The sequence below is a fragment of the Theropithecus gelada genome, chromosome 14, assembly GCF_003255815.1.
Source record: "Theropithecus gelada isolate Dixy chromosome 14, Tgel_1.0, whole genome shotgun sequence".
In the NCBI taxonomy this organism is placed as follows: Eukaryota; Metazoa; Chordata; class Mammalia; order Primates; family Cercopithecidae; genus Theropithecus; species Theropithecus gelada.
Genome location: NC_037682.1, coordinates 16,046,090 through 16,071,902, shown reverse-complemented (window position 1 = coordinate 16,071,902; position 25,813 = coordinate 16,046,090). Strand labels below are relative to the sequence as shown.

The window sequence follows — 25,813 nt, the reverse complement described above, 5'->3', positions numbered from 1 at the left end:
GCCTTAGGGACTTCTTGCCCCACTCAGGGAAAGTGGCTAGAGGAGGGCCAGAGCAGAGCCCTCTAAAGCACAGGGCTCAGGAAAGGACTCTTTTTGCCCAGATCTAAGAGCATCACCACCTCTCTGAGCCTGTTTCTCCATCTGTAAGAAGGGGATATTAATAGACTTTCCCCCATAGAGTTACTCTACATCAGCCAGCACACATAAGTTCATGACATGAAGCAAGGGCTTAATATATACCCATTATATTATAAATAATAGGCTGGGCATGGTGGCTCACACTTGTAACCCCAGCACTTTGGGAGGCCGAGGAGGGTGGATCACAAGGTCAGGAGTTTGAGACCGGCCTGGCCAACATGGTGAAAACCCGTCTCTACTAAAAATACAAAAAATTAGCTGGGCGTGGTGGCGTGTGCCTGTAGTCCCAGCTACTCGGGAGGCTGAGGCAGGAGAATTGCTTGAACCTGGGAGGCAGAGCTTGCAGTGAGCCAAGATCTTGCCACTGCATTCCAGACTGGGTGACAGAGAAAGACTCCATCTCGAAATAAATAAATAAATAAATAAATAAATAAATAAATAAAATACATGGACAGGGACCCTAAAAACGAGACAAGGAAAGAGAAAAACATGTTCTGACAACCTTGCCCTTTATGCTAATCTAGGTTTTCTTCCCTGTTTTAGAAAGGGTCTAGAAAGGAGCCCTGTTCCCCTTGGGCCAGGCAGAACAGGGCGTGGAACTCACTGTGGAAGGGTGTGGGTGACAAGTGCACCTCCGTCCCTCCACCTCCCAGCACAGTAGGCAGCACGTGGGGCCACTGACTGGCTCAGGAGCAGGTCTGGTGACCAGTGGGAGAGCTGAGGAGCCCAGGGTGGGGTCTGGAGGAATCCCTAGAAAATCTGATTCTCCCCCGTGCCCAGAGCTGGGAAACTGGAGGCAGCGTGGGATCTAGCTGAGAGGCTCCATTTTTGGTAACTTCTAGTTTGGCAGTCATGGAGACACCCAGATGATACTAAGATGCAGCTTTGCAGGACTCTCAAGAATATAGAGTCCAAGATACTCCCTTCAATGATGGGACCCTGAAGCCCAGAGAGGAGAGGTCTGTCCCAGTTACTCAGCTGTCCAGAGGCAGAGTCCACGCTGGAACTCAGGACTTTTAATTTAGGCCAGGATTCTTTTTACCACAGTGGGCATCCCTGGCAAGTGCCAGGTAGGGTGGAGCTGTGAAGGTCATCTGAGGGGTAGTTCACGTGGGTAGGAAGTCATATCTAAAAAATGACCCCCAGACCTGGCTCTGCCACTCACTCCTTATGAGACCACAGGTGCCGGGTGCAGCGGTTCACACCTGCAATCCCAGCACTTTGGGAGGCCAAGGCAGGCAGATTGCTTGATTCCAGGAGTTCAAGACCAGCCTGGGAAACATAGTGAGAGCCCTATCTCTACAAAAATTAGCCAGGCGTGGTGGTATCTGCCTGTAGTCCCAGCTACTTGGGAGGCTGAGGTGGGAAGATTGCTTGAGCCTGGGAGGTGGAGGTTGCAGTGAGCCGGGATCATGCCACTGCACCCCAGCCTGGGTGACAGAGTAAGACAGAGTGACACACTGTCTCAAAAAAAAAAAATGACTGCAGGTCATCATTTTTCTTTCTGCCTCTAGACTTCAATGCCTATTTCTCCAGATTGTCATTAGGCTAAAAGTAAAAATAATATTATCAGCATTTATCAAACACAGGGTCGGCTACTCTGTTATGTTCTTTCGTGCTTTGTTTCTTTTACTCCTCAAACAACCCTATGAGCTGGGAAGCAGTACGGCCCTCCTTCCTCCCACCTTATTTATTTATCTATCTATCTATTCATTTATTTATTCTGAGACAAGGTCCTGCTAAGTCACCAGGGATGGTCTCAAACTTGAGCTCGGAACTAGCGTCAACACCCCCCAATTTCTTTTATTGATTGATTGACTGGTTAATTTTGAGGCAGGGGTCTCGCTAAGTTGACAGGGCTAGTCTTGAACTCCTAGTCTTAGGCAGTCCTCCCGCCTCAGCCTCCCAAATTGCTGGGATTACCGAGACGACCCACCATGCCTGGCCCCTCCCATCTTCTGAATGGGAAAACTGGGGTTTGAAAAAGGAAGCGACTTGCCCAAGGTCCCCGCTCTAGCTAGAGAGCCGCAGAGCCAGGGCACAAACCCATCAAAGCCTGTGCTCTCGACCACTGAGCCACCGCACCTTGCACACTAACCGCCAAGCGTTCTACACAGTGAAGGTGCCAAAGCGGTGAAGGGAAGAGCCAGGGAGGTTCTGTGGATTCACTCGGTGGGTGTGCCCAGAGGGAAGTGGGATCTTGGGTGGCACATTGACAGTAGCTGCGCTGTTAGTAAGTGGGAACTCGGAAGTCCAGACTCATCCAGCCTGTGCCAATATACTCCTCCTTCTACCTGGTCTCCTTTCCAAAGCCCGCTGTTCTCCAGACAATGGGGTGGGCGGGGCGGGGGGTGTCCTCTTCCTTTCTAGGGAAAATCCGTCGCTGAGCCCATCTCCAGAGATCTTGGCTTCCCGTGGGGCTGCAGATCCACCTAGAGCCACCAGAGGGCGGGCCAGCACTGCGGCCGAAGCCTGAAGACCCAGCACCCCAAAGCCCGGCCAAGCCTCCAGCCCAGAGTCCAGCCAGAGGCTGAGTCCTCGATTACACCTTGCCATCAGTTTACTCCTCGGATCTCAAAACGTCTAACTGCAGAAGCCCAACTCATGTTCAGGCATGGTGTGTCTGATTCTACTGGGACAACAATCGCCACCAAAGAATTACTGCCAAAATAGTAACGACATCACCTACCTACCACCCCTCCACACACACAGAGCTCATTTTACCAAGCACTTTCTCATACCTGGAGCGCCTGGAGACTTAATGCAGCCTCGCGATGACCGGGTAGCTTCACCGTACAGATGAGGAAACTGAGGCACAAGGAAGGGGAGTACATTGTCTAGGGTCACCTGGAGAACTCTGATCTCCAGACTCAGGTTTCCAATTCTCCCCCCTCCCCCCAACCCTAACTGGAGCTGGGTGGAGTGGGGACAGCAAATGTGGATGGCGGGAGGAAAGAGGGGTCAGAGTTCTCTACAGAGAAGACCAAATGCATTGTGGCACCTACTGTAAAATGAGACCAGCCAACCATCCAAAAGTCTTCAGTGGGCACCTGCTGGAAACACAACAATGGATGACACGAGTTCCCTGCCCGCAAAAAGCTGGTAGTCTAGTTGGGTGTTGAGGGGATGAGTCAGCAGATAATTATGGGAAACCGTGACACCTGTATAAGGGGCGGGGATGAGCAGAGGGGCTGCGACTGCCTGGAGCCAGGGATTCCTGGACGGGGCTTCCCTTTCCTCGCAGCTCGTCCCGGGAGGGGGAACTCCCCTCCCAGCTTCGGGGTTCCGCCTGCGCTGGGGGCCCGGGGTCCCCTCCCACCCCTCTCCGAAGAGCGCGGGCCCCGGGAACCGATGACAGCACACCTGAGTCAGCCCGCCGCCCACCCGCCCCTCAGCGTCTGTCTCCGCATCTTGTGATATTTCGCTCCCCGGGAGCCAGCCCCACTGCGCTCCGGAGGCAGCTCGGCAAACAAACCCAGCGACAGATTGTGCCGCGGCTCATTCCGGGGAAGGACGCCAAACCCCACCCTGCTACCCCCAACACTCCCTCCCCGCCGCCGCCTCCAGGCCCTCCCCGCAGGCGCGGGCCCTAGTCGGGGTGGGTCCTGGGGAAATGCAGGGGCCTGTCCTGCCTCCCGGAGATAGGGGGAGCCCGGGGTGAGGGGAGACGGGAACCCCAGAGATGTTCCCTTCTGTTTCTACCTGATCTGAAAACGAGAGGGGCGGGAGAGGAAATTTAGGGGCACAGAGAGGAGCTGGGAGCCCCGGAAGGTCCAAAAATGGGACCAGCAGGGGGCGCCCGAGAGCCGAGGTGCCCGCGGGCCGGGAACTTGCGAATGAAACTGGGGGAGAGGGAGAGAGAAAGGGAGGCAGAGACACCGAGACACACAGAGACGAGAGACAGAGATGCAGGGAGCCCCGAAGGGGAGGAGGAGAGAGACGAAGACACGGAGAGACAGTGAGAAAGAAGACCGGGCAGGGAAACTGACGAGCAGAGAGAGGAAAGGCCCGAGAGAGAGAGGGAGGGAGGGAACAGAGACGGAGACCACGAAATAGGAATAAGAGTCGGGGGAGAAAACCAGAGAAATCGAATGAAAACGCAAGAAGAACGAGAAACCGTGGAAGGAGCAGAGAATGAATGGGAAGAATAAGACCAACATTTATCAAGCGCCGACTGTATGCCAGGCACTGCGTTGGACGCTGGCACGGATAGGAAAGGAGGAGCCGCGGCGCAGGCGGCGGGGCGAGGGGCTTCTGTGCTTGCGGGAACGGCAGCGCAGGGGGCTCAGGGGTCCCGCACGGCCGCACCCGCGGCTCCAGCAGCCCCAACCCCGCCGGCGCTGCCTGGCCACCGTACCCGAAGCGGCTCCCCCGAGGGCCCCGAGTGTATCCCACGCCGGGGCGGCTCCGCGGACGAGCTGGACCGAGTCAAGACCTGGGAGCCTTTGTAGGGAAGTGCATAGGTGATGGGTCGGCTGATACCGCCACGAAGGGCCAGAGGGGCTCCAGTGAGACCATAATCCGCCCCTCTTTAAAAGGGGGTAGAGAAAGTTCGCACGAAACCAACAGTCTTCTCCCCAGCTTTGGGTCCTCTCCTGCACCCCCGCGGGGGATAAGATCTCCCCTCCTGGACGCATCACACATACACAAAAAAACGCACACACTCGCACACGTGCCCAACTCGCACCCGCTCGTAAATGCGCTAAGGGGCATACACACACCGGGCACATATTTCTTCTCCACCAATCCCCAAGATCGCAAGCGCAAAACCTCTCACAGCCTCACGTTTCCCACCAGCCTAGACATGCACGCTGGCGGACTCTCAGCCGTTCACCCGTGTGCACACTCACGTGCCCCGCGCTTCCCCAAGCCCGTACAAAGGGTAACGTGCAAGCATCCTGAGTCACACCTGCACAAGCATCCTTGCGCGCACGTGCACGCTCATATGCACTCGATCTTGCATGCACAAACTCTTGCATATGCTATTCTTATAGTCGCACACTGGGCTTGAGGTCTGGGAATGGAAGGAAAAGTGGAATCTTGGAGCTGTCCCAGGGGACAGAAACGCTGGAGGCCCGGGCACTGGCGCGAGGGACGCGGCTGGGGGCGGGGGAGGGGGTGACCCAGAAGCTCATCTTCTCCTGGAAAGTTGGGAGGGGGGAACAGGACAAGTCCACGGGGTTCCCCTAAACTACCGCATTCCCCCAAGAAGGGATTTCTCTAGAAGCGTGGCGCCGCCAGGACGATCGAACACAGTCCTTCGGGACCCTTGAGCGGGGGGAGGGGGGTGGGGTGGAGGGGGGTTAGAAAGCCGCTCCCGCCTCCTAGTGGTCAAGAAAGGGTTAAGTCGGCAAGTCAGCATGCGAGGGAGGAGCCAGCGAGTGCGGGAAGGAGTGGGGGTGGTTGGGAAGAGCTTCCTCGCTGTCCCCACTCTCCCTCGGCTAGCAGCCTGGGCGCACGGACCGACGGACTGACGGACTCTCGAGCGGACAGTGCAGCTAGCGGGGCGCGGGCGCTGGGCGTTGACGGCCAGCCCCAGCCCTCCCCGCCCCGTCGCGCCCCGCCCCGTCCCGTCGGGGCCGATGGCTCCTCCCGAGGCCCGCAGCCCGGGGGGCGCAGGGTAGAGCGCAGCGGCCCGGCCACGCAGCCCGGGGACTCCCGGGCCCTCCCGGAGCCCCGCGGGGTCCCCGCCGTGCATCCGGCGGGCTCAGGGAGCGAGTGGGAGCGCCCTCCCCCCGCCGCCCCCTCCCCCGAGCGTCGAGACAAGATGCTGCCCGGGCTCAGGCGCCTGCTGCAAGGTAAGAACCCCGGCGGCGGGAGAGCGGAGGGCATCCTGGGGAGAGAAGCAGGGCGTCCCTTCTTTCAGGGATCTAGGGTGGGGCAGTTGGGGATGTGGGGTAACCTGGGGAAGGGGAAAAGCTCAGCGCTGGGGCCGCGCCCCCGCCGCCAGGGCTGCTCTCAGCAGGAGGGCACTTGGCTAGGAGCCTGCGGGCGCGTGCAAGGAGCTCGTGACCGAGGTGGGACGCGGGGGCAGGTGGACCCGGCCCGGAGAGGGGAGGGAAGCTCAGGTTCCACTGTCCCGGCTCCACCTGCTCCGGGGGACGCCGAGGACTCGGGCCGGCTGGGGAAGCGCCGACTCAGCAACTCCTCCTGCCCGGTGCCTCAGCACTTTCTGGCCACCTGGGAAGACAGGAGGTGTGGGTAGGGGGCTGTCTGGGGAGGTAGGAGGCGCAGAGGGAAATCCAAGTGGCCCTCTTTGGTAGGACAGATGGAGGGCGCTAGAAAGAGGATAGTTCTACTGATTGAGTGACAGATAAGGGTGTGGGCCAGAGATTGGGGGTGGGGTGGGGAGGGGTCAGGGGGAGAGTGATAGGAAGGGGAAGTCAAAGATGGAGAAAGTGGTGAGGGAAGCTGAAAGGAGGAGGGAGATGGAGCGGGGGAGGGGGAGAAGGAATAAAGGTTAGACGGGAAAAGCGTGGAGGGAAGTGGGACCCAGGTGAAGACCAAGGAAGAGGGAAGGAGAGGAAAGACCAGATCAGGGGAGGGGTGGGAAGAAGACTAGGGACGGGGACCCATAATCCGGGATGGAGGCAGCAGGAAAGAGAATTAGGACTGGGACCCTGGGGACCGGAATGGAAAAGGAGAATGGAAAGATCAGAAACCAGAGAAGGATGGGGATGGTGGCTAGAGAAGGGGCATCAGGAACCGGGGAAGAGGGTTGGGGACCGGGAACCATGGGTGGGAGAAGGGCTGGAGAGGAGGGACAAGGAGGAGGAAGAGAAAGGCTGGGAGAGAGGGACTGGGGGCTGGGGGGTGCTGCCCAGAGATGAGACAAAGAGGCTTGTGGTAACCACTTCCACGTGGGAAGCCCTCCATTCCCAAAGCGCCTGCCTGCCACATTGCTTCTCTCAGGGAGTGGCTGGTGGGCCAGATGGGGGGTGCTCTGAGCTCAGAGCCTTGGGGGTGGCTGTGAGGGACAGAGGGTGAAGACTTTGGAAGGGGAGTGGCAGCCTCTGAGGGTGGGCAACCAGGCTGGCTCCTGTGCTGCCATTTATTTATCCGGCCCGGACGTCGGATTCTGCAGCCACCGCCACCACCACGGTGGCTGCTTATTTTGGGGTGTTACATTCTGGCAGAGTGAGAAGCTGTTTGCAGCAGCTCTAAACCTCCGTCACCCGCGTCAGTGCCTCCCCAGGCCCCTGCGTCACTGGTATCACCACCACCTCCATCCCACTCCTCAGCTCCCACCTCCTCAGCCCCTGCCCCCTCAGCATCTGCCCGCAGGCCCTGGCCCCTCCCTGAAGCAGTCTGTTGGGCGTGGAGCCCTTGCTTCTCGTCTGGGACCCTGTGCCCCTCCTTTCAGAGCAAGAGGCCTCTGCTGCCTTTCCAGGGCACTCTCCACCAGAGACTCTGCCCTGTGGGTGGGTAGCCTGGATCCTGCCCCCTACCTTGGGTCTAGTTTTCTCCTTCTCAAGTTCCTTCTTCTACAGGGGCCTCCAGCCCAGAGTGGCCTGTGGGCTGAGAACTTTGTTTCTGAGCCTTGGTACTCCAAGGTTTAATAGCCAGAGTCCTGGACAGTGGTCCCTCAGTGAACGGATACTTTTGGCTCTGGATACTTCAGCCTTCTGGGATCAATACCATGTTCTAGCCTCTCCTGGCTCCCTCCCCTGGTCAGTTCTGGCCATATCTTCTGGACAGGGGTCATCTCTTCTTGACTCCCAAATGTAATTACTACTCTAGAGCAACTGCAACTGGAAGCCTGGGAGATGAAATTTGCAGAGAGAGCTGGAGTCCCTTTCTTGCCTTGACCCTGAAATAGTCACACAGACTCAGCATTGTGGCTGGCCCAGCCCTAGGCACCTGTGTGCAGTTTCTCTCCTGTCTTTACCTCAAGGGCAGTGTCTCACACATTCAGGCGTGGTTTCTGCGGAGGATGTGATGACCTCTTAAAGAAAGGTCAGAGAGTCTCTCTGACATGGGCTTGATGCCCCTCTTTTCCAATCTGGGTTCCACCTTGTACTAGCTGCATGACCTGAGGCCACTGTGTCATGTTTCTGGGGCTCCCTTCCTTCATCTGCAAATTGGGGGCCACAATACTGACCTCTAGGGGGTTATGTGTGTGGTGTTTAATGTATAAAGAAGTTAACATGTACAAATGCAGTGCCTGGGACAAAATAGGTGCTTCCTGGTTTCCTCCTACCCTGCTGTACTCTCCCCTGCAGCTCTAGCCATCCCCTGCTGACTTTAGAGGAGGGGTGAGCAGAGAGGGTGGGGGAGGCTGCTACAAAGGGCTTTCCTCTGTCCATGAAGTAGTGGAGGGATGAAATGAAGGCTTCTGACAAAGACAATGAGGGCAAGCTGTAGAGATCTGGTCAGGAGGCCTGGGGTGCTCAGAAACTGACACTGCCCCTCCCCAGCTCTCAGCGGTGTTACCTGTGACATGAAGGGTCGGCTCTAGGTGGCCACTGAGGTATCCCCCTTTCCAGCTCTGACACTCTGTGCATCTTGCCCCAGTCTCCACCGGGAATTCACAAAATGAAGGCCAGGAGCAGAGCTGTGGTCCTCGGGAGAGAGAGGAGGCCTGGGCCTGGAGGGAAGGAGTGGTGGTGAGGAGGTGTGAGAACAGGGGGTGGGGAAGGGACATGGCAAGAAAGAAAAGGGCACACACTGGGCAGGGCAGGGACCGAGGGCGGGAGAGGGAGGGAAAGGCACAGCTCTCTGGTCCTCCAACCCCCCAGTCCCGCCACCTCTGCCCTGGAGTGCTCACTCCAGCCCCAGCAGGCCTGGGGGCAGTGAAGCCCAGAGCCCCCCACTCTCCCCTCCTCCTTGCCTCCAGTGAGAGCCGCAGCGTGAATTATGGATGAGCTCCTTGGGTTACAGCTGCTTTGCACGGCAGTGGCAAGGGCCAGAAATGGCAACAGAGTCACTGTTATGCAGCAGCTGTTATGGAGGGGCGCCCAGCACGGGGTCGCTCTTCAGAGGGCCTGCAGGGACCACTGTCATGGGCTGGGGGAGGTGCCCTGGCTGAGGGAGACATGGGAACAAGACGGAAGGAAGGAGCCTGGGGAAAGAGAAGAGAAGCAGTCTAATGCGGGCAGGTGGGGAGCAGGAGAGTCTAGGGAAAGAAAGAGGAGTAGGCACCCTTGCCAGCTCCTGCAGAGTTTACCCTCAAGCCGGAAGGAGCCCTGGTGCCAGGGGAATGGGCCATGCCTCTGGGGCCCTCTGAGATTGCACATCCTTCCCTCTGTCCCTCCTGGGGCAGCGGTCAGTGCAGAGGCTGGGGAAGAACTCTGTAATCCTCCAGGGGCTGGCGGCCATCAGGGCTCACACTCTGGTGAGCTTGTGGATAAGGGGTAGGATTAAGGGATCAGAGAAGGATTTGGCTTCTTTTGGTGTCAAGTCCTTAGGGAGACAGAGATCAGAGGGTGACTCTGACAGGAAGGGAAGTGCCCTGGCTGGGCATCGAGAGACTTTTCTAGCCTTTTCCCTGCCAACACTTTGCTGTGTGACCTTGGGTAAGTCGTTTGCTCTCTCTGAGCTCCAATCATCACCTCAGTAGAACAGATGCTTGAACCAGAGGAATCGAGGGGACCTTTCCGGCTTTGAAATCTCCAGTTCTAAGCCCCAAACCTCAACCTTCATGAAACCCACTCAGGGTCCCCACTGTGCTTCCACACTCCACCTCTGCCTGGTTCAGATGAGGGGTGAGAGACACTGCTCCTCCACCCCACGTGGGTCTGAGAAACTCAGGAGGAGAAAGTAATCGTGAAACGCCGCACGGGGGAGGGGTGAGAAGGGCCGAGAAACGCGGAGGTGGTGTGAACGAATGGAACAGCAGCCGCTGTGTCACTGAGTATTACATCACACCCAGCCTACACACGCACGGGGCCCGGCGCTCACACACACGCGGAGGACAGCCAGCACGCACCGACGCAGCACCGACGCAGCGCCGGGAGGGGCTGGGGACACTCACGGTGGGGCCCAAAAGCGGGCAGCAGCACACTGGGAGTGTGGATCTTCCACCCCGCACCTGTGTGCTCCCCGCTCTGGAGGAGGAACACCAGGGCAGCTGGGATGCCAGCACCACACTCGGGGCCTGTCAGTCCCATGCGTGCACACCTGGCTCAGCAGCACTGCATTTGGTGAGCACCTGGCTCACACCACTACCCAAAATCACAGACACATACACACATTCACACACACGGCAACCTCAGGAGCGTGACACATCACATACAAAACAACCACTAAGCATGTGCAGTTTGCAGCCTTGGAGATCCCACACTCAAAATCACCAGCCCCTCAGTCTCTCCCAGGGTCTCTGAACCCCAAGGAGCCCCAGGATCTCAGGGTGCAGAAACAGCTCTTCTTCCCCTCTGCCTTCAAAAGCCTAGGATGTTGCTTGAAGCAGAAGGTGTTCAGTCACCGTGTGCCCAGGGAATGACTGCCTGGCTTTGGGGGTGCAGGCTCCCTTTCTCCCCAGGCAAAACTGCCAGAAGAAAATCCCAGGAGTCACCTGGAAATCATGAGAAAGTGGAGAGGTCAAGCGAGTTCCGGCCTAGAACTTTATCAGCTATAGTGACGGCAGGAAGGTAAAGGCCAGGGATGATGGTAGTCCCTGTACCCCTATTAAAGTATGAGTACAGGCACCTGCACTCCACTTTCTAGTCCCCAGGCTCTCTGGGCCTGCTTTTCCATCAGTATCGTAAGAAGGATGGATCATATTCAACCTTCAAAAGTTACTTTGGGAAAAAAAAATTTTTTTTTGGCTAGATGCGGTAGCTCATGCCTGAAATCCCAACACTTTGGGAGGCCAAGGTGGGAGGATTGTTTGAGGCCAGGAGTTTGAGACCAGCCTGAGCAACATAGCAAGACCCCATGCCTACAAAATTTTTTTTTTTTTTTTTTTATAGAGTCTCACTCTGTCGCCCAGGCTAGAGTACAGTGGTGCAATCTCAGCTCACTGCAAGCTCCGCCTCCCAGGTTCACACCATTTTCCTGCCTTAGCCTCCCAAGTAGCTGAGACTACAGGCCTCTGCCACCATGCTGGCTTTTTTGTTTTGTTTTGTTTTGTTTTGTATTTTTAGTAGAGACGGGGTTTCACCGTGTTAGCCAGGATGGTCTCGATCTCCTGACCTCGTGATCCACCCGCCTTGGCCTCCCAAAGTGCTGGGATTACAGGCGTGAGCCACCGCGCCCGGCCAAAATTTTTAAAAAATTAGCTGGGTGCAGTGGCATGGGCCTGTGGTCCCAGCGACTCAGGAAGCTGAGGCAGGAGGATCGCTTAAGCTCAAGTGGTTGATTACAGTAAGCTGTAACCGTACCACTGTACTCCAGCTTAGGCGATGGAGCAAGACCCTGTCTCCAAAAGAAAAAAAGAAAAAAGTGTTTAAGTAACTGCGAATGAGGAGAGCCTGGGGTATAAAATGCAGATTCCCAGGCTGTCCCCCCAGGAATTCTGCATCGTGCCTAGGACTGGCTGGTGGCCTCACTTAGGGACCCTGACCCTTAAGGCCCCTCCCAGCACAGAGAGGCTCTGACTCTGCAAGGGTGAAAAGTACAGGAAAGTAGGGCACTAGGCACCAGTGGGCTGGCAAGCCCAGACCCCAGGGTGAGTCCATTTCACACGGGCCTCAGATCTCCAAAGGGTCCCAAGTTACTTCCAGTCATTCTCCAGTAGAGTGACTTTGCCCCGCAGGGGACATTTGGCAATGTCTGGAGACATTTTGGTTGTCACAACTGGAGGCAGGGTGCTGCTGGCATCTAGTGGGTAGAAGACAGAGATGCTGCTAAGTGCCTTATATAGGGCTGCCTCCACAACAAGGAACTATCCGGCCCAACTGTCAATACTGAGGCAGAGAAACCCTGACGTTAGTCTTTTGACATTAATCTCTAGACAAGGTCAAACATGCAATAGTGAACACAGGAATGAAAAGATGATCATTCTTCAAACAATTCACAGTGCTTTCTACAATGGCCTTTCGGCATTATTTCTTAATATACCAGAAGCCTCAGAAAGTGGAAATGGCCAGGCCACTTGAGGCTGCAACGTTGTCCCCTGAGCCCCGAGACATGGGAGCACCAGGGCTCTAGGCCTTTATTTTTATTTTTTAATTATTTCCCCCGAAACAGGGTCTTGTTGTGTCACCCAGGCTGGAGTACAAGGGTGTGATCATTGCTCACTACAGCCTCAAACTCCTGGGCTCAAGTGATCCTCCTGCCTCAGCCTCCTAAGTAGTTGGGACTACAGGCACATGCCACCATGCCTGGCTAATTTTTTTTTTTTTTTTTTGTAAAGACAGAGGTCTCCCTATGTTGCCCAGGATAGTCTCAAACTCCTGGCCTCAAGCAATCCTCCTGCCTTAGCCTCCCAAAGTGCTGGGACTACAGGTGTGAGCCACCATATTCAGCCGGATCTAGGCCTTTACCAAGTGGGTGGGCTGGCACTCCTGCCCTGGAAGCCCACCTTGTAAGTTTTGCTTCCCCTCCCCACAGCTCCCGCCTCGGCCTGCCTCCTGCTGATGCTCCTGGCCCTGCCCCCAGCGGCCCCCAGCTGCCCCATGCTCTGCACCTGCTACTCATCCCCACCCACTGTGAGCTGCCAGGCCAACAACTTCTCCTCTGTGCCGCTGTCCCTGCCACCCAGCACTCAGCGACTCTTCCTGCAGAACAACCTAATCCGCACGCTGCGGCCAGGCACCTTCGGGCCCAGCCTGCTCACCCTGTGGCTCTTCTCCAACAACCTCTCCACCATCTACCCGGGCACTTTCCGCCACTTGCAAGCCCTGGAGGAGCTGGACCTCGGTGACAACCGGCACCTGCGCTCGCTGGAGCCCGACACCTTCCAGGGCCTGGAGCGGCTGCAGTCGCTGCATCTGTACCGCTGCCAGCTCAGCAGCCTGCCCGGCACCATCTTCCGCGGCCTGGTCAGCTTGCAGTACCTCTACCTCCAGGAGAACAGCCTGCTCCACCTACAGGTGAGCCTGCCCTGCGCCCACCCTCAGCCCCTTTCTGCTTTCCTGTCTCTGTGGGCCCCTCTGCTCCCCCATCCTGGCGTGCGTCCCTCCTCTCTCCCCAGGCCACCCTTCCTGCCTCAGCATCTCCATTTCTCTCTGTCTCGTCTGTTTTCTAAGTTTCTGTCTCTTTCACATTCTCCAGGGGCTTTACTTTGTCCCTTCTCTCTACCTGTTTAGGTCCCTTGCTGCTCCTCTCTCTCTCTCCCTCTAACTCCACAACCTTCACCTCTCTGCCTCTGCCTATCTGTCTGTCTATCCCTTTCCATCCATCACTGCCTCTCTCACTAACTTGCCTCCCCCATCTGTCTTCTGCCTCTTCTGTCTGTCTCCCTTCACACACCCACTCTGCATACACCCCCATGTCTGTCTGCGTGTGTGTATCTGTCTCTTTCTCTGATCTCACGTGTTTGCCTTCAGGGTACTCTGCCTTCCCCCAAGGTCCACTGCCCAAAGGCCTTTGCAGCTGTTTTTCTCACCCACCCTCAAGTCTGCCCACATCACAGGGAAGTAGAGAGAGAAGGCAGAGCCACAGCCACTGGCATCCTACAGAAAGTTGCGCTTCTCTCCAATTCACTGGGTAATGGGACGGGAGAAGCCCACACCCCTTCTAGATTCTCGTTGTCCAAACCTGTCAGCTCAATGCAGGGGAAGAAAGAAAAGGGTAAATCTCTGTTATGCAGCTGGAGAATGGATGCTCTGAAAATGGAAGGAATAACAGTAATTGTTATTTATTGTTATTATTATTGATCCAATTATTGTTTATTGTTGTTGTTATGCTGACTGTTTGACACGCAAATCCTCCCGCTCCATTTCCCCAGGAAGCAATAACACACCCTCCAAACCACCCTGAGAAAATCTTCCCTTGGCTACAGAGCCTCTGGCTGGAAGGGGGTGAGGATATCCAAATTCTGCCCTCTCCCTACCGGAACCTGGAAGGTGCTGCCTCTGCCTCATCCAGGGCTAGTGCCTAACTAGTTACCAATCTGCTGGTTGGAAAATCAGGTCAGTGCTGATGATGCTAATGATAATAACAATAGCCATAACAATCTAACAAACACACTGAGCGCCCACTACGAGCTAGGTGCTAAGAATACAGCACTGAACAGAACAGACCAAACCCCCTGCCTTCGCAGAGATACCATTCCCATGAGGAGGGGAAGAAGTAAAATGCACAGTATATTGGAGAAATATGTCTTCTGTTATTCTATTGTTGCCTAAATAGTGACAGTAATAGCAGTAGCCGCCACCACTTAGTGGGTACACAGGGTCAGTCCCTGTGCCAAGCTCTTTACAGGTATCCACTCTGCCATTTACAAGCGTGTGGCTTTTTTTTTTTTAAACCTCCTCAGACCTCAGTTTTCTCATCTGTACAATGGGGGTAGCAAGAGCACCCATCTCCTAGGGATTTTGAAAGCATTAAATGCATGAATAATTTGTAAAGCACTTAGAATAGTGCTTGGCATACGGTAAGTGCTATATAAATGCTTGTTAAAATACTATTTTAAAAAAAGAAACGAGCCTTATTTAACATTGGTTTCGGTGAAGTGGCCCAACTTGGACTCCATCCTGAAGATGTGGGTCAACTTCAAGGATTATACTGAGGTCATGAGTGAGTCCCAGACAACACCCCCCTTTTGTCCTCTTCCTAAATTTGCCTAGCACCTCACAGTTTATGAAGTGCACTCAGCCACCTCATCTCATTTCTATAGCCCAGTTGGGAGATTATTTTTGCCTCCTTGTTAACAATGGAGAAGCTGAGGCTGGGGGCCCTGAAGACTCTATAGAGATATAGTCGCCTCTAATCATAAATCTTTCAACCATTGTCGATGTGACTGGAGGCTCATGTCTTCTCACCATCACATTCAGCCTCACAACAGCCTGGTGATAGGGACAGTTAGGGGCACTAGGGACATGGAACGAATGTTCCTGAGGCCATATAGCCAGGAAGAGCTGGTGCTTGAACCTCGTGGTCTGCCTACAAGGGGACAGTACTCTGGAGTACCATGAGCAGGCTCATGTTTGAAAGCACACACTTTGGACTCAGCAAGACCTACGTTCAAATCCTGGCTCCTATATAACTTTGGACAAATTACCTAACTTCTCCCAATCTCCATTTCCTCATCTCTAAAATGGCAATCAGGATAGTACTAAATAATAATCTTGGCCGGGCGCGGTGGCTCAAGCCTGTAATCCCAGCACTTTGGGAGGCCGAGGCGGGTGGATCACGAGGTCAGGAGATCGAGACCATCCTGGCTAACATGGTGAAACCCCGTCTCTACTAAAAATACAAAAAACTAGCCGGGTGTGGTGGCGGGCGCCTGTAGTCCCAGCTACTCGGAGGCTGAGGCAGGAGAATGGCGTGAACCTGGGAGGCGGAGCTTGCAGTGAGCCGAGACCGCGCCACTGCACTCCAGCCTGGGCGACAGAGCAAGACTCCGTCTCAAAAAAAAAAATAAAAATAAAATAATAATAATCTTTTTTTTTTTTTTTTTTTGAGACGAAGTGCCACTCTATCGCCCAGACTGGAGTGCAGTGGTACGATCTTGGCTCACTGCAACGTCTGCCTCCCAGGTTCAAGTGATGTTCCTGCCTCAGCCTCCTGAGTAACTAAGATTACAGGCATGTGTCACTACACCTAGCTAATTTTTGTATTTTTAGTAGAGACGGGTTTCACCATGTTGGCCAGGCTGGTCTCCAACTCCTGACCTCAGGTGATCCACTCGCCTCGGCCTCCCAAAGTGCTGGGATTACAGGTGTGAGCCACCGCGCCCAGCCAGTAATAATCCTTATTTAAGAAGTTTTGTAAGGATTAAAATGTAAGGCATTTAGCACAAGGCCATACTCTCAAGATATGGGCACTATAATACTAATTACTACTACTACTACTACTACTACTACTACTGAAATCAAATACTACTACAAATTGATCATGCATTTAATGCTTTCAAAATCTCCTTATCAATATATATTAGTTGTTTAGGAGGAATTTGGAGTCAGAGGTCCTGAGCTTGAATCCCTGGTCTGCTATTTTCTGACTTATTTAACTTTAGGCAGGTTGCTAACCCTCTCTGAACCTCACTTACTTTATCTACAAACTGGGAATGATGAAAATAATACCTTCCACCAAGAATGGCTGTAAATAGGAAACGAGTTAGTGTATAGAAAGCCCATAGTTCAGGCCTGGTATGGTGGCTCATGCCTGTAATCCCAGCACTTTGGGAGGCCAAGGTGGGTGAATCACTTGAGGTCAGGAGTTCGAGACCAGCCTGGCCAACATGGTGAAACCCCATCTCTACTAAAAATACAAAAATTAGCCAGGCATGGTGGCACGCGGCTGTAATCCCAGCCACTAGGGAGGCTAAGGCAGAAGAATCACTTGAACCTGGGAGGCAGAGGTTCCAGTGAGCTGAGATCATGCTACTGTACTCTAGCCTAGGTGACAGAGCAAGACTCCATCTCAAAAAGAAAGAAAAAAAAATAACAACAAAAACATAGTTCAGTGCTGAAAAAATGTTATGATGATGATCCCATCCTCCATTGACCCTCGGGCCAAGAACAGCAATCAGGACCTGAGGTCAGCAAAGGCTTGGGCAGAGGGGACCTCAGGTGGACACTGAGGTCTTCTGAAATAGGAAGTGTTTGTTCTCCACGCCCCTGGCATGAATGGTACCAGGCATCATGGGAAGGAAGCAACTTCACACCTGGCCTTTTATAGAGGAGATGGAAAAAACAGCCTCTGCCTGTGAACTGCCTGGTGGAGCTGGGCTGGGAGATGCCACAGGAAGGTGAGGAAATATGTGGGTTGGGGTGAGATCTGCAGGGTACAGGTGTAACCCAAGATGCAGCCAGGCCTGCCCTAAAGGGGAGCTTTGGAGGAAGCTCCACCAGAGGACCACAGCTTTTCAGATTGCGGAAGGTAGACACGGAGATGGGGTTGGGTGGAGGTTCTCAGGGACTGTCTGCTGTATGTCAGGCACTGTGCCAGGTGAGTTCATTCATCAACAGATATTTACTGAGTACCTACCACATGCCAGGCAATGTTCCAGGTGCTAGGGATTCAGGGGAGAACAGAAACAGTGGCCTTGTTCTCCCAGAGCATATTCCCTACTCAAGTATAGACAGATGATAAAGATACTTGTTTTCTATTTTATTATTATTATTATCATTATTTTGAGATGAAGTCTTGCTCTCTTGCTCAGGCTGGAGTGCAGTGGCACAATCTCGGCTCACTGCAACCTCTGCCTCCCAGGTTCAAGTGATTCTCCTGCCTCCGCCTCCCAAGTAGCTAGGATTACAGGCATGTGCCACCATGCCTGGCTATTTTTTGTATTTTTAATAGACACAGGGTTTCACCATGTTAGCCGGACTGGTCTCGAAGTCCTGACCTCAGGTGATCCGCCTGCCTAGGCCTCCCAAAGTGCTGGATTACAGGTGTGAGCCACTGTGCCTGGCCGAGATTTGTTTTCTCTTTCAATCATTACAATGGCCTGCATGGTTTTTGTTTGTTTATTTTGTTTTGTTTTTGTTTTTGAGATAGAGTCTCACTATGTCACCCAGTTGGAGCACAGTGGCGCAATCTTGGCTCATTGCAGCCTCACCTCCTGGGGTCAATTCCCTCATCTTAGCCTCACCAGTAGCTGGGACTACAGATATGTGCATCCATGTCCAGCTAATTTTTGTAATTCTATAGAGACAGGGTTTCACCATGTTGCCCAGGATGGTCTTGAACTCCTGAACTCAAGCAATCCACCCGCCTCGGCCTCCCAAACTGCTGGGATTACAGGCATGAGCCACTGTACACGGCTGGCCTGAATGGTTTAAAAACAGTCTTTACGCTCAAGCAGATCAGATCTCAGTTTAAATCCCAGCCACACCTCCAATTTGCTCTATGGCTTTATGCAAGTTATTTAACCACTCTGTGCCTCGATTGACCCATCTGTGAAATGGGGATAACCTGTACCTTGGGGAGCAGGGGTTGTGAGGATTAAAGGAGACACCACTGAGCTCAGCCCAGTGTCTCATACGAAGTGAGTATCCAATGAATGGTAGCTATCCATTAACATTTACCAGGGAGAGGCCGGGCGCGGTGGCTCAAGCCTGTAATCCCAGCACTTTGGGAGGCTGAGACGGGCGGATCACGAGGTCAGGAGATCAAGACCATCCTGGCTGACACGGTGAAACCCCGTCTCTACTAAAAAAAAAAAAATACGAAAAACTTAGCTGGGCGAGGTGGCGGGCGCCTGTAGTCCCAGCTGCTCGGGAGGCTGAGGCAGGAGAATGGCGTAAACCCGGGAGGTGGAGCTTGCAGTGAGCTGAGATCTGGCCACTGCACTCCAGGCTGGGCGACAGAGCAAGACTCTGCCTCAAATAAAAAAAAAAAAAAAAATTAAAAAAGAATTAGGTGGGCCTGGTGGCATACACCTGTAGTTTCAGCTATTTGGGAAGCTATGGTGGGAGGATCGCTTGAGTCCAGTAGTTGGAGGCTGNAAAAAAAAAAAAAAAAAAAAAAAAAAAAAAAAAAAAAACATTTACCAGGGAGGACACCAACTGAAGCCCAGCAAAATAAAAGCACAGTCCAAGGTCACCCAGCTAGTAAGGAACGTGACCTAGAATTGGCCCAGGTCTGTCTGACTCCACAGCGCAGTTGTTCAGTCATCTCTGGAGTTGGGAGCCACGTTACTGCATATTAGCTGTTGGACCCTAGGCGAGTCACTTCACTTCTCCGAGGCTCCCTCTCCTAATCTCTGAAATGGAGATAATAATAGTATCCACCTCATAGGGTTGTGACGATTAAGTTACTATATAGGATCTGTGTAGCACAGAGCTTGGCACACGGTAAGAGCTCAGTAAGTTACCTGCTTGACATTGCTGACGCCGATGATGACGATGATACCCATCCTAGACTGATGAGCTCTGTGAGCGGGGGTGCCTGGCACAGAGTAGACACTCGGTACAGCTCTGTTGAATGAATGAGGCACATCCCAGAACTCACCAATTCATAAAAACCAGATGCGGATGGGATCTTAAAGATCACCTATCCCAAGGCCCTTGTTTCACAGATGAAAAGACCAAGGCACAGAGAGGTGCTTGGAGCCGTCCAAGGTCACACAGCCCAGCAGCTGATTTGATTAGTGTCAGAGCCAAGAGCTGGGAGTTTGGAGGGAGGCAAGGTTAAGAACAGGATGCTGTCAGGGAAGCGGGCAGGGATGCCGCGTTAAGATTCCAAATGGATGCAGAGAGCTGTGAACCGGCCGGTGGGGAGGCGAGGGAAATGTGGTTTTCGAAATGGAAAAGGATGACTTTAGCAGAGGCTCTCAGCCCAGAGGGAGGGGAGATAGGGAGGGGCGAAGGAAGAGCTAGGGCTGTGAAAGTCAAGAGCTTATTAATGCACAGAGAATGGTTTTAACAGGGGAGAGAGGAAGGACCGGATTTGAGAGCTACAGTCAAGGAAGTGGCAACGGGATTTGGCAACAGCTTGGATAGCGGGAGGGGGCAATGGACCCCAAGGTGGAGGCTCAGAGAAGGGAGGGGCAGGACTTTTTGCAGAGAAACAAAAGGAGAGGAGAGGAGGTTGGAATGAAGAAATTCTGTGTGCCAAAACCTGGGGCTGTGGGTCAAAGGTACCTGAATTCCCTAGGATCTCTGAACCTTTGGTCTACTCTTCCTGACCTCCTGAGGTCCCCAAAATGTGAATTACTCCTGCTCCCTCTCCCCCCACCCCTGGCCCCTTATCGATCCTCTGACCATACATCTCTGGGTGTGTCCTACTCTTGCTGACACTCCATAAAAAGAGGAACCCTATTTAGGTGTTTGAGTGGCAGGGATTCCAAGCCTACCCCCTGGATGGGCCTGGAAGAGAAAAAGAGCACCAGGCCATGGTGAGCCAGTCTGAGGCCAGGGAGGTGCAAGGAGCCAGCTGGAGGCCTGAGCCAGGATTTGGGGTGGTGGCAGCAGGGGGCGGAGAACGCTGGTGTCAGAGGCAGCCGAGAAGGTTGAGGGGGACGGATCTCAATGTGGCCAAGAGGAGGGCTCTTGGCAGGCTCAGTTCCTGTAGCGAAGAGGGCGGAAGCCAGATGGGAGGGGGCGAGAACAGGCAGGAGCACAGGAAGGTGGAGGCTGTGGGTGTGGGCTGGGAGTCAACGCCCTCCCCCAACCTGAGGCCTCCGACCAGGCTCCTGGGTGGCAGGCACGGGGAGGGGAGTGTCTCCCCAGGCAGTGAGGGAGGGAGAGCCACAGTCAGGGAACAGGCCCCCCGGGGTGAGCTGGCCTGAGCAGAGTGGATGCTCCTGTTCTGAGACCCGGACCTCCTGGAACCTGCTGACCACAGTGATGCCCTGCACAAGAAGGGAGGACCTCAAGGCAGTGAGGTCAGGGAGCTGAAGTCCTGCTCCCCTCGCTGGCAAGCCCTTATCTCTTTGAGCCCCGGTGCTCTCCTCTAAAAAAGTGAGATGGGCTGATGGGTGCCAAGGCATTAGCTCCCAAGTCAGCTGATCATCAGCTCACTAACCCTGGTGAGGTGGTTATAATGCAGAGTCCAGGAGTCCCCACTGCCACCGTGGGCCACACCCCCCTCCACCCCCGTTAATTCTGAACCATAGTTCCAAGGTCCTTTCCACACTAACGTGGCCTGATTAGGTGACTCCCTAGCCTCAGGCAGGTGGGACAGCGCCTCTAAGGGGAGTAGTAATACAATGCCGGCTTCCTTCCTCTCCTCTCCTGCCGCCTCTGGGGGTGGAGCTGATGCCCCTCACCGCAATGCCCAGCCTAGTAGCAGGATTTTGGTTCCCCCAGGGAGCTCCTCTTTTAAAGAAAAGGGAGAGGACCCAATTCTAACTGAGCCTCTATTGTCATAGTAGCCACCATTTATTGATGGTTGACTATGCACCTGCCAGATACTGTACCCTTAACAGCATTTTATCATCCAGCCCTCCTTTAGCCTGCTGAGGGAGTTATACATAATAAGGAATGTTACACATACTGAGGAAACTGAGACTCCATGAGGTTAAAACTTGCCTAAAATAACACAGCTAGGGAAAAGGCAAGCTGGATTTTGAACCAGGGCTCTAAGTGCTGAGTCTGTGGGCTTCATCACTGGACTGAATCCCTGTGTGCTGGGCACGTGTCCAGCACTGCCCTCATATGATCTTTATGTGAACCATCTTCTGGAATCCTCAGAACAAACCCAGGAAGTAGGTACACTCATCCCCATTTTACAGATGAGGAAACAGGCACAGAGAGATGACTGGCTTGGCCAACTTAAGAATAATGGCTAACATGCCGGGCGCGGTGGCTCAAGCCTGTAATCCCAGCACTTTGGGAGGCCGAGACGGGCGGATCACGAGGTCAGGAGATCGAGACCATCCTGGCTAACACCGTGAAACCCCGTCTCTACTAAAAATACAAAAAACTAGCCGGGCGAGGTGGCGGGCGCCTGTAGTCCCAGCTACTTGGGAGGCTGAGGCAGGAGAATGGCGTAAACCCGGGAGGCGGAGCTTGCAGTGAGCTGAGATCGGGCCACTGCACTCCAGCCTGGGCGACAGAGCGAGACTCCGTCTCAAAAAAAAAAAAAAAAAAAAAAAATGGCTAACAAACAAAAACAAAAACAAAAATTTAAAAAAAAAATGGCTAACTCATGGAACGCCACAAGGAAAGGTGTTCTAAGTACCTTCATACATGCTGCTTAATTTAACCTCCACATTATACAGATGAGGAAACTGAGTCACAGCCTGAGTGACTTGCCCAAGGTGGCATCAGTTAATGATAGATCCAAGATTTTAAATCAGAAAGGCTGGCTCCCCAGTCTCCATACTTCACCAAACCATAAGTTCTGAAACTCAAACTGTGGTCCTGCCATGGCCGCATTGGCTTCCCTGGGGAGCCTGTAGACATGCGGATTCCCAGGCTGCACCCCAAACCTCCTGAATCAGAAACTCTGCCCCCCACCCTGCCGCCCACTCAGAGATCCGCAGGGGATCCTAATACACCCGAAAAGTTTAAAAACCACTGACCTCACCAATACCACTTTTTCCACAGCAAATAGGTTAGAGGAGGCAGAATTCAAATCCAGGATGCAATGAATCAAAAGGTCAACCCTTTCTCTTCTGCCACGGTGCACCCCCTTCCCTCCCTCGGCCCAGGCCCCAGCAGGGTCCGCACCCTGCCTTAGGCCCACTCTATTCTTCCGTGTCCCACCCCACCCCACCCAGGATGACCTGTTTGCGGACCTGGCCAACCTGAGCCACCTCTTCCTCCACGGGAACCGCCTGCGGCTGCTCACAGAACACGTGTTCCGCGGCCTGGGCAGCCTGGACCGGCTGCTGCTGCACGGGAACCGGCTGCAGGGCGTGCACCGCGCGGCCTTCCGCGGCCTCAGCCGCCTCACCATCCTCTACCTGTTCAACAACAGCCTGGCCTCGCTGCCCGGCGAGGCGCTCGCCGACCTGCCCTCGCTCGAGTTCCTGCGGCTCAACGCCAACCCCTGGGCCTGCGACTGCCGCGCGCGGCCGCTCTGGGCCTGGTTCCAGCGCGCGCGCGTGTCCAGCTCCGACGTGACCTGCGCCACGCCCCCGGAGCGCCAGGGCCGAGACCTGCGCGCGCTCCGCGAGGCCGACTTCCAGGCGTGTCCTCCCGCCTCACCCACGCGGCCGGGCAGCCGCGCCCGCGGCAACAGCTCCTCCAACCACCTGTACGGGGTGGCAGACGCCGGGGCGCCCCCCGCCGACCCCTCCACCCTCTACCGAGATCTGCCCGCCGAAGACTCGCAGGGGCGCCAGGGCGGGGACGCGCCCACCGAGGATGACTACTGGGGTGGCTACGGGGGTGAGGACCAGCGTGGGGAGCAGACGTGCCCCGGCGCTGCCTGCCAGGCGTCCCCGGACTCCCGAGGCCCTGCGCTCTCGGCCGGGCTCCCCAGCCCTCTGCTTTGCCTCTTGCTCCTGGTGCCCCACCACCTCTGACTGCGGTGCTGAGATTGAAGAGGCCAGTGTCCGATCCCCGCTTCCCGTCCACCCGGGGCTGCGGCTCCGGCCCCAGTCCCGCCCCCGCCCCTGGCCTTGCTGGTTCCCTTTCCCCTCCCAGCTCCTCTCCTTCCCCGGGGACCAGGCCTCCTCTCCTTGCCTGCCTCCTGGGCTGTCCTGACTTATGGCAGCCCCAAGAGGGCGCGTGTGGTGGCTCAGCCCTGCCCTCCCCAACTCTGGCCATTAATTCTTCCCCATCCCATGGCTAGGGTGGGGCTCCCCAGGCAGCCGCTGACCCGCGCTCCTAAGGGCGCACAGCGGACCCCAAGGGGCTTTTGTCTGCAGAGCATCTTCCACCAGCAGAGCCTTTGGAAGCTCCCCCAGGGAGCCCCACCCAGGACCCTTTGGGGGATGCCTCAGTCAGGGCCAGGCTGATCCTGACCCCTGCTTACCCTAGTCCCTTCAACCTCCTGACACTGGAGGAATACTTTTCTCCTAAGTCTACCCTGGACACTTTTTAGGGCACCTGGAGAGAACTTTCCTCTCCACTGTGGCCCCTGCGTGGTGAAGATCAAAAGAAGTTGTTTGGGAAAAAAATTTATTAAAAAATTCTATTATTTTACCTACTGTAAGATTTCTTGACTTGGGACCCCAAAAGTGGAATGAGGTCTCAGAATGTAAGGATTTCCGGGCCAAGAGGGTGGGAGAAGGGGAGCCTTCCCACCCCATCAGAGAGCTTCCTGGTGGCTGGAGGTGGTGTGCGCTCTCCCTCATGATGAGGAACTGAAGCCCTGCATTCCAGGTGAGATGCAGTCTGGCAGCCAAGAGTGGGTGCTGGTGGCACCTCTTCTCTTCATTTGTCCAGGGGAAGAGCGGCAGCCAACCCTGAGTTGTCTGGCGCCTGAGGAACGAAGCCTGGAGAAGCCCTCCTGGCTGGTTAACAGCCTTCTTCCAGACCCTGTTCCTTCAGGAAAGAAGAGCAGTTCTGCAAGAAGGAATCATGTGCACACTCCTGATCACAGACAGCCCAAACATGACTTTGGGTAAATGTGAAAAAGGCACTGCTCCCTCAGGGAAACGCAGCCCCGTGCCAGAGCAAACATCTTAGCAAACAGAGACCAAGGCTGGGTTTCAGCACACACTTGCTTCCTTGGCTAACTGCCCTTTTGCAGTGCACAGCCTACACACCTGCACACAGCAGCCCTGAGGATATGTGGTCTCTCTCTCAGCTCCTTTGAGGTAGAAACCACCAGGGATGAACCAGGTCAGAGAAGCAGGTTTCCAAACAGGCTAGAAGAGGGACTGAGGAGCTAGGGTGATCAGAGGGACAGGAATCCCAAATTGGGATACATGACTGGCTTGAGGTACAATCAGAACCTTCATCTTTCTGGTGTGTGGAAGAGAGGCTGGGAACTGAGAAGGGCTCAGGCTAAGAAGTACTTGCATTGGAATTTAGGGGTAAGTCTCATCAGACTGAGCACTTGGAGAGAAGTTTGGTAGTTTGAATTTGGGGTTAAGAATCTAGCTTGGGCTAGATTGGGTGTGGTGGCTTGCACCTGTAATCCCAGCTAATTGGGAGGCTGAGGTGGGAGGATCACTTGAGGCCAAGAGTTTGAAACTAGCCTGGATAACATATCGAGACCGAGTCTCTTAAACATTTTTTATAAAGAATCTAGTTTGAAGTGGGGTGTGGTGTCTTACACCTGTAATCCCAGCACTCTGGGAGGCTGAAGTGGACAGATCACTTGAGGTCAGGAGTTCGAGACCAGCCTGGCCAACATGGTGGAAAACCTGTCTCTACTAAAAATTCAAAACAATTAGGCAGGCGTGATGGTGGGTGCCTACAGTCCCAGGTACTCAGGAGGCTGAGGCACAAGAATTGCCTGAACCCAGGAGGTGGAGATTGCAGTGAGCTAAGATCACACCACTGCACTCCAGCCTGAGTGACAAAGACTCTGTCTTTAAAAAAAAAAAAAAGAAAAAAAGAAAGAAAAAACTCTAGCTTGGGAGGTGGGAATAGAAAGACAGAGGGGGCCTAGATGCTAGGGCTTGAGGAGGCAGGCTGAGGTTCTGTGACTCTGGCTGGGGAGGTCAAATGATCTTGAGAAGAAGAGGAAGAAATGAGAAGAAATCAGCATCTAAGCCTGAGGCAGGTAGACTGTGGTTAAGGGTGTGGGGTGGGTTGGGGGAGAGTGAGAGCAGCTGGCCAGGAACCCAGGGAGCTCGGAGTCTGGGGTCTTGCAGGGAATTGTATCAGGCTGGCTCTGAGGAGGTTAATGGGTTGGATTGCGGGGACAGCCAGGCAAGAGCTCTGGTGGAGGAGGGGCTGCTGGGGCCTGGGCAGGGGGAGGGGGGCTGCTGGTAAATTAGAGGCAGGCTGTCCAGGTCACAGAATTATCATTGTGAAATATTCATGGGCCTTCGGTCCAGATGCTATTTCAGAACAGTGAAAGCAGGAGGAGTGTGTGAGCCTCAGGAAGAAGCCTGAAGCAAAGCCACTCTCCACCAACCCCCACCCCTCCCACCACCAGCCCAGACAGACCCACGGACGCCCATCACGTGCACACCCACACTCCTGAGCTCTCACACACACTCACACCCAGCAGAGCCATGTAGCACATGCAAGCACACCAACCACCCACGGCAGGTGCCCCCTAAATTCTGACACGCACACTGACATGCACACCCACTCAATCAGGACCCAGC

At 54.6% G+C, this 25,813-nt stretch overlaps 1 protein-coding gene across 1 annotated transcript; it reads left to right on the top strand.

The window, feature by feature from the left end:
* The first annotated feature begins 5,514 nt into the window (after positions 1-5,514).
* Positions 5,515-23,729, top strand: RTN4RL2 (reticulon 4 receptor like 2). The gene is made up of 3 exons (XM_025357421.1): positions 5,515-5,936; positions 12,631-13,112; positions 22,358-23,729. The coding sequence occupies exons 1-3, from the start codon at positions 5,906-5,908 to the stop codon at positions 23,105-23,107; spliced, it is 1,263 nt and encodes a 420-aa protein (XP_025213206.1). The 5' UTR covers positions 5,515-5,905; the 3' UTR covers positions 23,108-23,729.
* The last annotated feature ends 2,084 nt before the right edge of the window (positions 23,730-25,813 follow it).